The 14510-nt window shown below is 43.3% G+C and overlaps 2 protein-coding genes across 3 annotated transcripts in view; one reads left to right on the top strand and one right to left on the bottom strand.

Moving 5' to 3' along the window:
- Positions 1-3882: 3882 nt before the first annotated feature.
- sowahaa (sosondowah ankyrin repeat domain family member Aa) lies at positions 3883-6596 on the bottom strand. Its single transcript, XM_021617475.3, has one exon. The coding sequence runs from the start codon at positions 6386-6388 to the stop codon at positions 4946-4948; it is 1443 nt and encodes a 480-aa protein (XP_021473150.3). The 5' UTR covers positions 6389-6596; the 3' UTR covers positions 3883-4945.
- The window catches only part of LOC110533358 (septin-8-A), a 48961-nt gene continuing 41003 nt past the window's right edge, over positions 6553-14510 (top strand). The window contains exon 1 of one of the 2 annotated variants that reach the window (XM_021617477.3): positions 6553-7315. In XM_021617477.3, coding sequence (XP_021473152.1) covers positions 7286-7315 — 30 coding nt within the window. In that variant the 5' untranslated portion in view covers positions 6553-7285. The remainder of the gene's footprint in view (positions 7316-14510) is intronic. The other variant, XM_021617476.3, reaches the window with a different exon arrangement.

The raw sequence follows: 14510 nt of genomic DNA on the forward strand, positions 1-14510 counted from the left end.
AGATGAAATGTCAATATTCCTCAGTGTTTTAGAATTAGTTGCTTATTAGGCTATATATCGGCGTCGCCCCTAATCTCTGATTCTCCACTGGGCAAGCAATATCAAGTGCACCTATAGGCTACTTAGTGTGGTCTCAAATTATCCATAGCCTATAGGCTAAGAAGTGCATGCTCGAAGAAACACAGAGCAAAGTTATATTTCTAAGATAGCTGCTGGAATGGTGTAAATAAAACTAGGCTGCATTACACACTACAATGGATATTCCAAACCTGAGCCCCAGCCTGCTCTGCTCTTCTGATCAAAAACTTTTTTGTGTGCTGCCTAACCAATGGCTTTGCTGTGTAGGACTATGGTGGCAGTTCAGGAGTCAAAGGCTTGTTGATTAGGTTTAGTCTTGCGTGGGGACTAGCCTATAGCCTATGTTTTGTTCAGTTTGATAAGGAGAGCCAAAGATTAGAAGAGGTCGGAGGTCAACTTTGATAGCTTGCTACTTCTATCATTTTTAAAATTCAAATACAAGATGTTTATTGCCCATGTTGTAGGCCTATTTATCAGAGTTATTGACCTCAAAATGAACCAGATTTGAGTAAATTACATTGTGGTGCTGAAACTTGAAGCAGCAGCCGTAGCACAATCAATCACAAATGGACAGCTCATGGTGCTGAAAGTAGGAAAATTTGAGTAGGCATAATTAATTTCAACCATCTCATTTTAATTAGACTTTACTAACAACAGGAGGGCTTTATGTTGGAGTCTATTTCATCCTATTTAAGGAATAAGAGCTAGACCTAACGTTACCTGTTCGACAGACAGCAGTGAAGGGCAGTTAAGTTAAAACCAAGACTCACATAAAGGGGGTATGAGAGGGTATGCCATAGGCTTACTTTTTATTAAAGAAAATTGCAAAAAGCACAGGCCTACCCCTAGTTAGCTGAAGACTTTGATTAAAATAAAACGGATCCGATTATATAATGTGATCTATAACAGCACTTTTTTTTCAAGTGTTCAGGAAGGGATTAGGTCAAATATATTTTGCTGAAGGGAAGGTCATCCATTTTTATTTCAGACAGGTCCGGTTTTCTCCATGTAATCCTTATTATAAATAATGTTCACTCCCATAGAATCACATTTGTCTCACGATTACAGCTGTGAGTCTTTCTGGGTAAGTCTCTAAGAGCTTTGCACACCTGGATTCTATAATATTTGCACATTCTTCAAAAAAATCTTCAAGCTCTGTTAAATTGGTTGTTGATCATTGCTAGACAGCCATTTGCATGCCGATTTAAGAATAAAATGTAACTAGGCCACTCAGTGCCGTCTTGGTAAGCAACTCCAGTGTATATTTGGCCTTGTGTTTTAGGTTATTGTCCTGCTGAAAGGTAAAATTGTCTCCCAGTGTCTGTTGGAAAGCAGACTGAAACAGGTTTTCGCCTGTGCTTAGCTCTATTCTGTTTCTTTTCAGCCACCACCATGCTTGAATATACAGTGAGGGAAAAAAGTATTTGATCCCCCGCTGAGTTTGTATGTTTGCCCACTGACAAAGAAATGATCAGTCTGTAATTTTAATGGTAGGTTTATTTGAACAGTGAGAGACAGAATAAAAACAAAAAATCCAGAAAAACGCATGTCAAAAATGTTATAAATTGATTTGCATTTTAATGAGGGAAATAAGTATTTGACCCCTCTGCAAAACATGACTTAGTACTTGTTGGCAAAACCCTTGTTGGCAATCACAGAGGTCAGACGTTTCTTGTAGTTGGCCACGAGGTTTGCACACGTCTCAGGAGGGATTTTGTCCCACTCCTCTTTGCAGATCTTCTCCAAGTCATTAAGGTTTGAGGCTGATGTTTGGCAACTCAAACTATTTTCTATGGGATTAAGGTCTGGAGACTGGCTAGGCCACTCCAGGAGAGTTGGGACTAGCCTATAGCCTATGTTTTGTTCAGTTTGATAAGGAGAGCCAAAGATTAGAAGAGGTCGGAGGTCAACTTTGATAGCTTGCTACTTCTATCATTTGAGTTGAGTTGATGCCAAAGAGCTCCATTTTTTTCTCATCTGACCACAACACTTTCACCCAGTTGCCCTCTGAATCATTCAGATGTTCATTGGCAAACTTCAGACGGGCATGTATATGTGCTTTCTTGAGCAGGGGGACCTTGCGGGCGCTACAGGATTTCAGTCCTTCACGGCGTAGTGTGTTACCAATTGTTTTCTTGGTGACTATGGTCCCAGCTGCTTTGAGATCATTGACAAGATCCTCCCATGTAGTTCTGGGCTGATTCCTCACCGTTCTCATGATCATTGCAACTCCACGAGGTGAGATCTTGCATGAAGCCCCAGGCCGAGGGAGATTGACAATTATTTTGTGTTTCTTCCATTTGCGAATAATCGCACCAACTGTTGTCACCTTCTCACCAAGCTGCTTGGCGATGGTCTTGTAGCCCATTCCAGCCTTGTGTAGGTCTACAATCTTGTCCCTGACATCCTTGGAGAGCTCTTTGGTCTTGGCCATGCTGGAGAGATTGGAATCTGATTGATTGATTGCTTCTGTGGACAGGTGTCTTTTATACAGGTAACAAACTGAGGTTAGGAGCACTCCCTTTAAGAGTGTGCTCCTAATCTCAGCTTGTTACCTGTATAAAAGACAGTGTGCTCCTAATCTAAGCTTGTTACCTGTATAAAAGACACCTGGGAGCCAGAAATCTTTCTGATTTAGAGGGGGTCAAATACTTATTCCCCTCATTAAAATGCAAATCAATTTATAACATTTTTGAAACCTCCCATTAAAATAATAGACTGATAATTTCTTTGTCAGTGGGCAAACGTACAAAATCAGCAGGGGATCAAATGCTTTTTTCCCCTCACTGTGGTGCTTAGTGATTTGCCCCACATAACACATTGTATTCTGTACAGCCTTCCTTTATTCACTCTGTCATTTAGGTAAGTATTGTTCAGGGGATACCTAGTCAGTTGTACAACTGAATGCTTTACGCATTTAACCCAACCCCTCTGAATCAGAGAAGTGCGGGGGTTGCCATAATCGACATCCATGGCGCCCGGGGAACAGTGAAACGTTTCTGCCTTCACTGCCTTGCTCAGGGACACAATGACAGATTTCTACATTGTCAGCTCAGGGATTTGATCCACTTTCGGTTACTGGCCCCCATGGTCTAAACACTTGGCTACCTGCCGCCCCAGGAATAACTACAATGTTGTTGATCCGACCTCAGTTTTCTCCTATCACAGCCATTAAACTCTGTAACTATGTTTAAGTCACCAGTTGCCTCATGGTCAAATCCCTGAGCGGTTTCCTTATTTTCTGGCAACTGAGTTAGGAAGGGCGCCTGTATCATTGTAGTGACTGGGTCTATTGAACCACCAGCCAAGGAGTAATGAATAACTTCACCATGCTCAAGAGGCTCCCGAGTGGTGCAGTGGTCTAAGGCACTGCATCTCAGTGCTAGAGCTGTCACTACAGACCCTGGTTTGCTTCCAGGCTGTATCACAACTTGCAGTGATTTGGAGTCCCATAGGGTGTTGCACAATTGGCCCAGTGTTGTCGGGGTTAGGGTTTGGCCGTGGTAGGCTGTCATTGTAAATAAGAATTTGTTCTTAACTGACTTTCCTTGTCAAGTAAAGGTTAATACAAAAATAGAATATATTCAATGTCTGCTTTTTATCTATACCAATATGTGCCCTTCTTTGATAACTTCCCTGGTGTTTTTGGTTGAATCTGTGTTTGAAAATCACTGCTCGACTGAGGGACCTTAAAGATAATTATATGTGTGGGGTACAGAGATGAGGTAGTCATTCAAAAATCATGTTATACACTATTATTACACACAGAGTGAGTTTGTGCAACTTAAATGACTTGTCAAGCACATTTTTAGTACTGAATTTATTTAGGCTTATCATAATCAAAAGGGTTGAATACTTACTTATAGACTCAAGACATTTCAGCTTTTAATTCCTATTAATGTGTAAACATTTCTAAAAACATAGTTCCACATGGGGTATTGTGTGTCGGCCAGTGGCACAAAATCTACATTTAATACATTTTAAATTCAGGCTGTAAAATAACAAAATGTGAAAAAAGTAAAGGGGTGTGAATACTTTCTGAAGGCATTGTACATCAAATAATGTGTTCTTTACTAAAACTAACAAATTAGATTATTACTAAAGTAAGTATTGTATAAGACATGGAAGAAAGACAAGATGCATGTGACTTGAAAATCACAGATAAATATTTCAGAGTATATCTTTGCATTTCACCAAATCAATCCTTTAAACACTGTATCAATATTCACTCATCATAACACATTCACACCACAGGAATCTTAAACAGTAAGGCCACATAGTATTGTTCACTTTCACAATTATTCAGTACTGCGGCAACCTCTTCAAAACAAATGTGTTTCTTAGACAGAAAATCGATCTAAAAAGATGACACATGTGATGACCCCTGAGAGTGAAGGCAATGTTAATATCCAGACATGAATCATATTCATCTCTCATGTACAGGTTTAGTACAGGGACACATACAATAATGTGTTCATGGATTTTTTTTTTTGATCTGCTGAAATTGATGTTAAATCCCATCGAGCAAAAAATGCATTACCTCGTATATGAAGTCATGTATTACTTATTCACTATTAACACGATTAGATACATTATAAATGATATTGATTACACGACACAGAGAGAGTAGCACATTTCATACTATACCTTCCATACTAGTAATAAGTGGTTGTTTGATTAAAAAGGGAGTAATGAAATTATGATGGTTACACTTGTTGATTTATAAAAAAACAAAGTTCAACACAACTGAATGTTCCTCTCATAACCCCATATGTTTGTATCTATATCACAGTAAAAACCATGAAAAGCTAAATAGATTTTGTGCAAAATATCAAACTGTATTATTGTATTTCACATCAGACTCATGTTACTTAAATGCATCTGAGGTCTCTCTGTGATTGGATGAACTCTCATCTCTCTCATCCCTCGGGTTGACACCCAGCAAATAGACAGAGGGTCTATGCTTGTGCTTTTTCTTTTTTTCCACATGGGGATTGAAGAGCCGACTTATCGTATGCAAGCCTTTGGAGAGGTCTGGGAAGATATCTAGCTCCTCCCTTTCCGCTTGGAGAACATCCTGGGGCTGGACCTTAGGTTCACCAAGCAGCTCCCTCACCTCAGAAGAAATCCCTTTGCGCAGGTAGTGATATGGCTTCTTTCCACAATTGTCCCTTATATTCACATCCGCTCCGTATTCATGCACCAGCATGGCCAACACAAACTCCTGGTCATGCAAAGCAGCAATGTGCAGTGGCGTGTACCCTCCATATGTTCTGGCATTGACGTCGAGGTCCATTCCACCTTGCCTGGATATGTTGATGATACTACCCACCATCTCACTGTTACCACACTTGGCTGCCCAGTGAAGGGCTGTGAAGCCGGACATGAAGTCCTTCTTCTCTGCCAGCTGTGTGTCTCTGAGGAGCAGGCCGTACACCCGTCTCCAGTGTCCAGCAGCAGACCTCACCAGCCACTCATGCTCTGCCTCTTCCAGGGGGACTGTGGATGTGTACTTGGGCTCCTCAGAAGGTTTGGTGATCTTGACAGCCCTCCTTGGTAGCGGAGAGCTTAAACCCACACTCATAGTGGATGGTCTTCTCTTGGTTCTAGAGGAGCTGTGTGCATCTTGGTCAGTGGATCCAGCTCTCCTTGAAGAGCCATCGTCATCCTCAGATTTGAGTTTATGGATCTCTATTCTGGCCAAGTTTGGAGGCATTCGTAAAGGCAGTGCAAATGGCTTCTGCACACTAGGGTTTTTTGTCTTCCCAGGATACACAGCCCCCCCAGAGGGGATATATTCTCTCTGCGCATCAGAAGTATGGTCTATGTTGAAATTCAGTGACCTTTTTGGTTTGAAATCAACTTTTTCTTTAAATGCCAGCTCTATAAATGAATGCATGTCACTGTCATTTGAGACACATTCACCGACACTTGTAATAACAGGTTCTTGGACATTTTCAGAACTTATCTCACTTCCTCCATTTTGAGAATGTGCATTGTTCTCACTGTTCCATACAGGTGAGGGTTCACCTGGCTCGGGGACCTCTTCACTTTCAGACTTTTGAACATCCTCTGTTTCTTGTAACAAATGCTGATATTTTTTCTTTAGTACAATATACCTGACATCTTCAATTTCTTTCACGACAGCAACAGTGTTCACAAACCTTTTGAATAGATCCCTGTTCTGTTTCTTCTCTGCGGGATCAGTGCAGTTCAAGGAATCTTTGAATTTAGTCAGCAACTCGGAATTCTTCAACTTCCCCCCTTCTTCTATCAACAGCGAGATAATAGCTTCTTGAGTGAAATCCATTTTGAGCACCCTACAACCAAAAATGTCAATTCAGAAGGAACAACCGAAAGTGAAAAGTCTTATCATACATATAATCCGCGATACCTGTCAGAAACTATACCTTCGCCCTACCTGCAGTTTCCGGTGACACGTGGAATTAATTTGAATAATGTGTGCAGACTTCTGTCTTCGGGCGGTGCTCAGAGGTGTCTGGGGCAGTAGCCTGTAGTCGTCTAACATTAACTGTTACTGTAGCTAACAAAAAGTTACCATTCTCATATTTATTTCACATATCATATGCATAGAATGATAAACATTGATACAATTATGCGTTACAATATTTTAGGAAAAGGTGATACAATGTTTCAAAAACAGTAGAAATGCCAGGTTACACTGTTTCAAGACCTCAGACCTGGCTCACATCACTTTTTCTGAAGTGGTGTAGAATGCGAGTTATCGTTTTTAGGCAATATATTTTAGGGTTCGTGTCTCGATATTCACTAAAAGTAACATTTTGTAACTCAATATAGGTTAATCGTTTTTAAAGTAGCCAAAACAAAACGTTGACTTTAAAAAGGCAGCTAAGGCTCTGCAAACTACAAATCCCATCAGCGACCTGCGAGGCAATATAGTTCATCGATGGCTTTTCATATCATCAGCGCGTAAATGTCAATGATACAGTATTGCAAATTGTCAAAGGTGATTTAATTACAACCGTCAGAACGTTCCATATTTTCAGCGCGCAGTCCTGTCCTTCTGGATTGTGTAGCTCCGAAGGCAAATGGGAGTTTCCAGGAAGTAGCCATATTGGAAGCGCAATCAAGCTTGTTCCACTGTGTCAGCTAGTTTACAGAGAGAGTGAGACAAGGGCAGTTTCCTTTCGCCCAGATCGGCATTAAAACGCATACATTTCGCACCATGGCTGCTACGGACGTAGACATATTTTCTGTAAGTACACACTGATATAATGTTCCGCCTATGAGTAATATACAGCTATATAAAGTACATTCTAATTATTCCTGGAAGTGTGGACTATCAATAGGGATTCACGTTGGTTGGTCCTGATGGGGTTCTGCTCAGGACATGGATTATTAATTATTTGCGAGCTTCTGAATGAATAGGCCTACATATAGGCCAACGATAGTTAATACCGGCAGTATAAATGTGCATTAGTATCATTCCTCATTGAGTTGCATCAACTGTTTATTGGTGCTCACATATTCTACCACCCTATGGCACAGACAATTGTAGTTTTCCCAAAGTCTCCTATGTCAAGCATTTAGCCTACCCCACACCGGCTACAATGTAGCAACATTGTGTTACTAACCATTAGTTAGTTGGTTTTATGTTTTACATGGTTCCTTTTGAAAAACAAAGGTGTTGACTTGTGGTTACATTGTAACTTCCTGTTTAAGCAGTCTAAAATGATGCTTATAGGCTAACCAACGTACGTAACTATGTCAACGTTGTGATGGAGATTTAACTGCTATTTACAGCAAGTCAGTCTAATAATTTGAAGTAGAAAACAAGGTTGGCATCTTTCTGTTCAGTAATTCAAAATACTCAGAACATAGCCTATTTGATGATTTTTTTTTCTCCACTTTATTTTTGTTCATCGTTTAATTTAACCTTTTATTTAACTAGGCAAGTCGTTTAAGAACAAATTATTATTTACAATTACGGCCTACCCCAGCCAAACTGGGGCACTCTGTTCATTGTGACTGGTTTTTGATAGTGATGATGTCTGGTTGAACACAGCAGGGTGCACATAGCTATGGGAAACAATCAATGTGTCCAAACAAAAGGAGTAGTGCATCGATTGTATTCTACTACAGAGATCTATTTTGGCCTTCATTTTTTTTTTACAAGTAAGTTGACTAAGAACACATTCTCATTTGCAGCAACGAATAGTTACAGGGGAGAGGAGGGGGATGAATGAGCCAATTGTAAAATGGAGATTATTAGGTGACGGTTAGATTGGGAATTTAGCCAGGATACCAGGGTTAACACCCCTACTCTTAGGATAAGTGCCATGGGATCTTTAATGACCTCGGAGTCAGGACACCCATTTAACATCCTATCCGGAAGACGGCACCCTACACAGGGCAATGTCCCCAATCACTGCCCTGGGGTATTGGGATATTTTATTTTTAGACCAGAGGAAAGAGTGCCTCCTACTGGCCCTCCAACACCACTTGCAGCAGCATCTGGTCTCCCATCCAGGGACTGACCAGGACCAACCCTGCTTAGCTTCAGAAGCAAGCCAGCAGTGGTATGCAGGGTGGTATGCTGCTGGTAATGAATGAATGAATGAATGAATGAATGAATGAATGAATGAATGAATGAATGAATGAATGAATGAATGAATGAATGAATGAATGAATGAATTCATTCATTCATTCATTCATTCATTCATTCATTCATTCATTCATTCATTCATTCATTGCCCATAGCAGCTGTAGCATGTTTGATTCTTACTGACCCCTAATAACATCAGCTGTATCATGAGGCCTACATGATATTCTTGCAATTAGAGCCACATTGATTGTTGCTTATGAGCTTCATTGCCACAATATTCCTTGGAACTTCATTCATTTAGCCTTAAAGTTGTATAATTATGGCTTTATTGATGCATATGATACTAGATTCAAAGATATGTGAAGTACCACAAGTTAGTGTGAGATTTTTGACATGAGACAATCTCTAAAGAAAATCATCCGCTTAGAAAACTGGTACCATTATTGTCTTGGAAATTGACTATTTCTTTGACACTCGTATATCCCCATGATGTTTCAAACAGTCTCTGGATAAAGATTGTGAGGACAGCTTCTTGTTGTTGCGTCATCAGTCTTATATTTACCACAGGACAGTCTGGAGGCAGGGCTGTCACATCCACTGTCGGAAAACATGGATTATTTCAGGCTGTGTGTATTGGGAGTCAGTGATCTGTGTTGTCCTGTGGAGGCCACCACTCCCCCTCTGATGTTATAGCTACACATGTACTCTAATAGAAATGTGCTTTGTGACCTGCGTTATAATTCTCTCTGTTTGTATTTTGTGACACCTACAGATTGGTGTGCTTCTGTCTCATAAAATGGCCTCTGCTGGCTCCTGTCTTGTTTCTGTTTTTCCTGTTGGGCAGAGGCGTGTGACGGGAGACAGACTGAGAAGTTGCTGCCAGACAGACAGCTCTGTGCACGAGTGTGTTTGATCAAAAGAAAAGATGGACTTCTCTTCTCTCTCTTTCCTTGGATGCCTGGTGCCATGCGATGACCACAATCTTAACCATCTACATATGTACTGGCAAAAAATAAAGCACATGTTAAGATTTCTCCATTAGACTCAGTGCCAGTAGCAGTAGTAGCAGCAGCAGCAGCAGTAGTAGCCTTGTGGTTAGAGCGTTGGGCCAGTAACCGAAAGGTTGCTGGACTGAATCCCGAGCTGACAAGGTAAAAATCTGTCATTCTTCCCCTGAGCAAGGCAGTTAACCCACTGTTCTCTGGGCGCGAAGACGTGGATGTCAACTATGGCGGCCCCCCGCACCTCTCTGATTCAGAGTGGTTGGGTTATCCCCTTTCCCCTAGTAGTAGTAGTAGTAGCAGCAGCACTAGTAGTAGCAGCAGCAGCACTAGTAGTAGCAGCGCTAGCAGCAGCAGCGCTAGCAGTAGTGGCAGCACTGATAGTAGCAGTAGTAGTAGTAGTAACAGCAGTAGTAGTAGTAGCAGCAGTAGTAGTAGTAGCAGCAGTAGTAGTAGTAGTAGCAGCAGTAGTATTAGTAGTAGCAGCAGTAGTAGTAGCAGCAGTAGTAGTAGTAGCAGCAGCAGTAGTAGTAGTAGTAGTAGCAGCAGTAGTAGTAGTAGCAGCACTAGTAGCAGCAGCAGCGCTAGTAGTAGCAGCAGCAGCACTAGTAGTAGCAGCAGCAGCGCTAGTAGTAGCAGCAGCAGCGCTAGGAGCAGTAGTAGTAGTAGTAGTAGTAGTAGCACTAGTAGCAGCAGCAGCACTAGTAGTAGCAGCAGCAGCACTAGTAGTAGCAGCAGCAGCGCTAGGAGCAGCAGCACTAGTAGCAGCAGCAGCGCTAGTAGTAGCAGCAGCACTAGTAGTAGCAGCAGCAGCGCTAGGAGCAGTAGTAGTAGTAGTAGTAGTAGTAGCACTAGTAGCAGCAGCAGCACTAGTAGCAGCAGCACTAGTAGTAGCAGCAGCAGCGCTAGGAGCAGTAGTAGTAGTAGTAGTACTAGTAGCACTAGTAGCAGCAGCAGCACTAGTAGTAGCAGCAGCAGCACTAGTTGTAGCAGCAGCAGCGCTAGGAGCAGCAGCACTAGTAGCAGCAGCAGCGCTAGTAGTAGCAGCAGCAGCGCTAGGAGCAGTAGTAGTAGTAGTAGTAGTAGCACTAGTAGCAGCAGCAGCACTAGTAGCAGCAGCAGCAGCACTAGTAGTAGCAGCAGCAGCGCTAGGAGCAGCAGCACTAGTAGCAGCAGCACTAGTAGTAACAGAAGCACTAGTAGTAGCACTAGTAGCAGCACTAGTAGTAGAAACACTAGTACTAGTAGCAGCAGTAGTAACTGCACTAGTAGTAGTAGTAGCTGCACTAGTAGTAGTAGTAGCTGCACTAGTAGTAGCTGCACTTGTAGTAGTAGTAGTAGAAACACTAGTACTAGTAGCAGCAGTAGTAACTGCACTAGTAGTAGTAGTAGCTGCACTAGTAGTAGTAGTAGCAGCAGCAGTAGTAGCAGCACTTGCCGTAGTAGTAGCAGCAGTAGTAGTAGTAGCAGCAGCAGCAGCAGCAGTAGCAGCACTAGCAGCACTAGTAGCAGCTGTAGTAACACTAGTAGCAGCAATACTAGTAGCAGCAATACTAGTAGCAGCAGCACGAGTAGCAGCAGCACGAGTAGCAGCAGCACGAGTAGTAGTAGCAGCAGCAGCAGCACTATTAGCAGCAGCAATTTCAGCACCAGCACTATCAATAGTAGTAGCAGCACCAGCACTAGCAGCATCAATTTCAGGACTAGCAGTAGCACTAGTAGTAGTAGCACTAGCGGCATTAGTAGCAGCAGCGGCACTAGTAGCAGCAGGACTAGCAACAGCAGCAGCAATTTCAGCACGAGTAGTAGCAGCAGCACGAGGAGCAGCAGCAGCACTAGCAGCAGTAGCAGCACTAGCATTAACAGCAGTAGCAGCACTAGCATTAACAGCAGTAGCAGCAGCATAGCAGTAGTAGTAGCAGCAGCACTAGTAGCAGTAGTGGGAGATGCAGTAGCATGAGCAGCAGTAGTAGCAGCACCAGCATAGCAGTAGTAGTAGTAGCAGCAGCAGCACTTGCACTAGCAGCAGCACTAGCAGCAGCCACACTAGCTGCAGCCGCACTAGCAGCAGCAATTTCAGCACGAGCAGTAGTAGCAGCAGCGGTACTAGTAGTAGTAGCGGCACTAGTCGCACTAGCAGCAGTATTAGTAGCAGCAACACTAGCAGCAGCCCCACTAGCAGCAGCAATTTCAACACTAGCAGTAGTAGTAGCAGCAGCGGTACTAGTAGTAGCAATTTCAGCACTAGCAGTAGCAGCGCTAGCAGTAGTATTAGTAGCAGCAGCACGAGCAGCAGCAGCACTAGCACTAACAGCACTAGCACTAACAGCAGAATTAGCAGTAGCATAAGCAGTAGCAGCACTAGCAATAGTAGGAGTAGTAGTGGTGGTAGTAGTGGTGACAGCAGTAGAATTAGTAGTGGTGACAGCAGTATAATTTGTAGTAGTGACGGTAGCATCACTAGTAGTAGTAGCAACACTAGCAGTAGTAGCAGCACTGGTAGTTGTGACAGTAGTAGTTATAGTATTGACAGTGGTAGTAGTAGTGACAGTAGTAGTAGCTGGAGTGACAGTAGTAGTGGTGGTGGTAGTAGCAGTAGTGACAACAGTAGTAGTAGTAGTGACAGCAGTAGTGACGGTAGCAGCACTAGTAGTAGGGGCAGTAGTAGTAGTTGTGACAGTAGTAGTTATAGTATTGACAGTGGTAGTAGTAGTGACAGTAGTAGTAGCTGGAGTGACAGTAGTAGTGGTGGTGGTAGTAGCAGTAGTGACAACAGTAGTAGTAGTAGTGACAGCAGTAGTGACGGTAGCAGCACTAGTAGTAGGGGCAGTAGTAGTAGTTGTGACAGTAGTAGTTATAGTATTGACAGTGGTAGTAGTAGTGACAGTAGTAGTAGCTGGAGTGACCGTAGTAGTGGTGGTGGTAGTAGCAGTAGTGACAACAGTAGTAGTAGTAGTGACAGCAGTAGTGACGGTAGCAGCACTAGTAGTAGGGGCAGTAGTAGTAGTTGTGACAGTAGTAGTTATAGTATTGACAGTGGTAGTAGTAGTGACAGTAGTAGTAGCTGGAGTGACAGTAGTAGTGGTGGTGGTAGTAGCAGTAGTGACAACAGTAGTAGTAGTAGTGACAGCAGTAGTGACGGTAGCAGCACTAGTAGTAGGGGCAGTAGTAGTAGTTGTGACAGTAGTAGTAGTTTTTTTTTAAACGAGCTGGTGCACACCCAGAAAAAATAGTTTGTGTGGAGGTGCTGACTAACGGTGAATAAACTACAAACTATCAAAATAAAGTCGCACACTCCGTATAAACTCCCAGCAATTTAATGGATATTTACCAACGTTTGGGCATCACTGTGCCTTCCTCAGGGCAATGTCATGAATACTTGAACCAGGTTATGTAGACAAACAGTGCAATTAGTGCAACCAATGACTAGTGAGGGGTGTGTCATAATTATTAACTTAATTAAAATTAATGAGTGAAACTGTTAAAATAAATAGTATATGGCATATGAAATATTAGGCTATTGTTATCATATAGAAACATAATGGAATATTGTACATCATATTTGTCATGTATTGTCATGTTGTGTCTTGTTTCTGTCCTTTCCTTTCACCCTGTCTCCCTCTGCTGGTCGTACTAGGTTACCGTTTCTGTCCCTCTTTCCCCCAGCTGTTCCTTGTCTTCTCTGACTACCTCATTCACCCCTTTTCCCACCTGTTCCCTTTTTCCCTCTGATTAAGTCCCTATATCTCTCTCTGTTTCTGCTCCTGTCTTTGTCGGATTCTTGTTTGTGTGTCTCATGCCTGAACCAGACTATCATCGTGTTTGCTGCAACCTTGTCCTGTCCTGTCGGAATCTACCTGTCCATCTGAGCCCACGTGTGTTCATCATTAAAGAAACTCTGTTTGTTAATTCGCTTTTGGGTCCTCATTCACGCACCTGACAGAAGAATCCGACCAAGAATGGACCCAGCGACTTCGGATCCTCTCCACTCAGCCGTCGAGATCCAGGGAGCGATGCTAGGCAGACACGAGCAGGAATTGTCTGCTGCTCGACATGCCGTTGAGACCCTGGCCACCCAAGTCTCCAACCTCACAGAACAGGTTCACCATCTCCGCCTCGATCCACCGGCCACTTCCAGGGCTTTCGAATCTCCGGAGCCCAGAATCAATAACCCGCCGTGTTACTCTGGGGAGCCCACTGAATGCCGCTCGTTCCTCACCCAGTGTGATATTGTGTTTTCTCTCCAGCCCAACACTTACGCCAGGAGCACTGCTCGTGTCGCCTACGTCATATCTCTCCTTACTGGACGGGCTCGTGAGTGGGGCACGGCAATCTGGGAGGCAAGGGCTGAGTGTACTAACCAGTATCAGGACTTTAAGGAGGAGATGATACGGGTTTTTGATCGATCTGTTTTTGGGGAGGAGGCTTCCAGGGCCCTGTCTTCCCTATGTCAAGGCAATCGATCCATAACAGACTACTCTATTGAGTTTCGCACTCTTGCTGCCTCCAGTGGCTGGAACGAGCCGGCTTTGCTCGCTCGTCTTCTGGAGGGTCTCCGCGCAGAGGTAAAGGATGAGATTCTCTCCCGGGAGGTTCCTTCCAGCGTGGATTCCTTGATTGAACTCGCTATTCGCATTGAGCGACGGGTTGATCTTCGTCACCGAGCTCGTGGAAAGGAGCTCGCGTTCTCCGTTGCCCCCCTCTCCGCATCACTACCATCTTCCTCTGCCGGCTCGGGAGCTGAGCCTATGCAGCTGGGAGGTATCCGCATCTCGACTAAGGAGAGGGAACGGAGAATCACCAACCGCCTCTGTCTCTATTGCGGTTCTGCTGGTCATTTTGTC

Source organism: Oncorhynchus mykiss, chromosome 10 (assembly GCF_057628025.1).
Source record: "Oncorhynchus mykiss isolate SJ-2025 chromosome 10, ASM5762802v1, whole genome shotgun sequence".
Taxonomy (NCBI): Eukaryota; Metazoa; Chordata; class Actinopteri; order Salmoniformes; family Salmonidae; genus Oncorhynchus; species Oncorhynchus mykiss.

Bases quoted from the DNA above. Each gene is read 5' to 3' on its own strand.
- sowahaa (XM_021617475.3), bottom strand. From the start codon at position 6,388: ATGGATTTCACTCAAGAAGCTATTATCTCGCTGTTGATAGAAGAAGGG.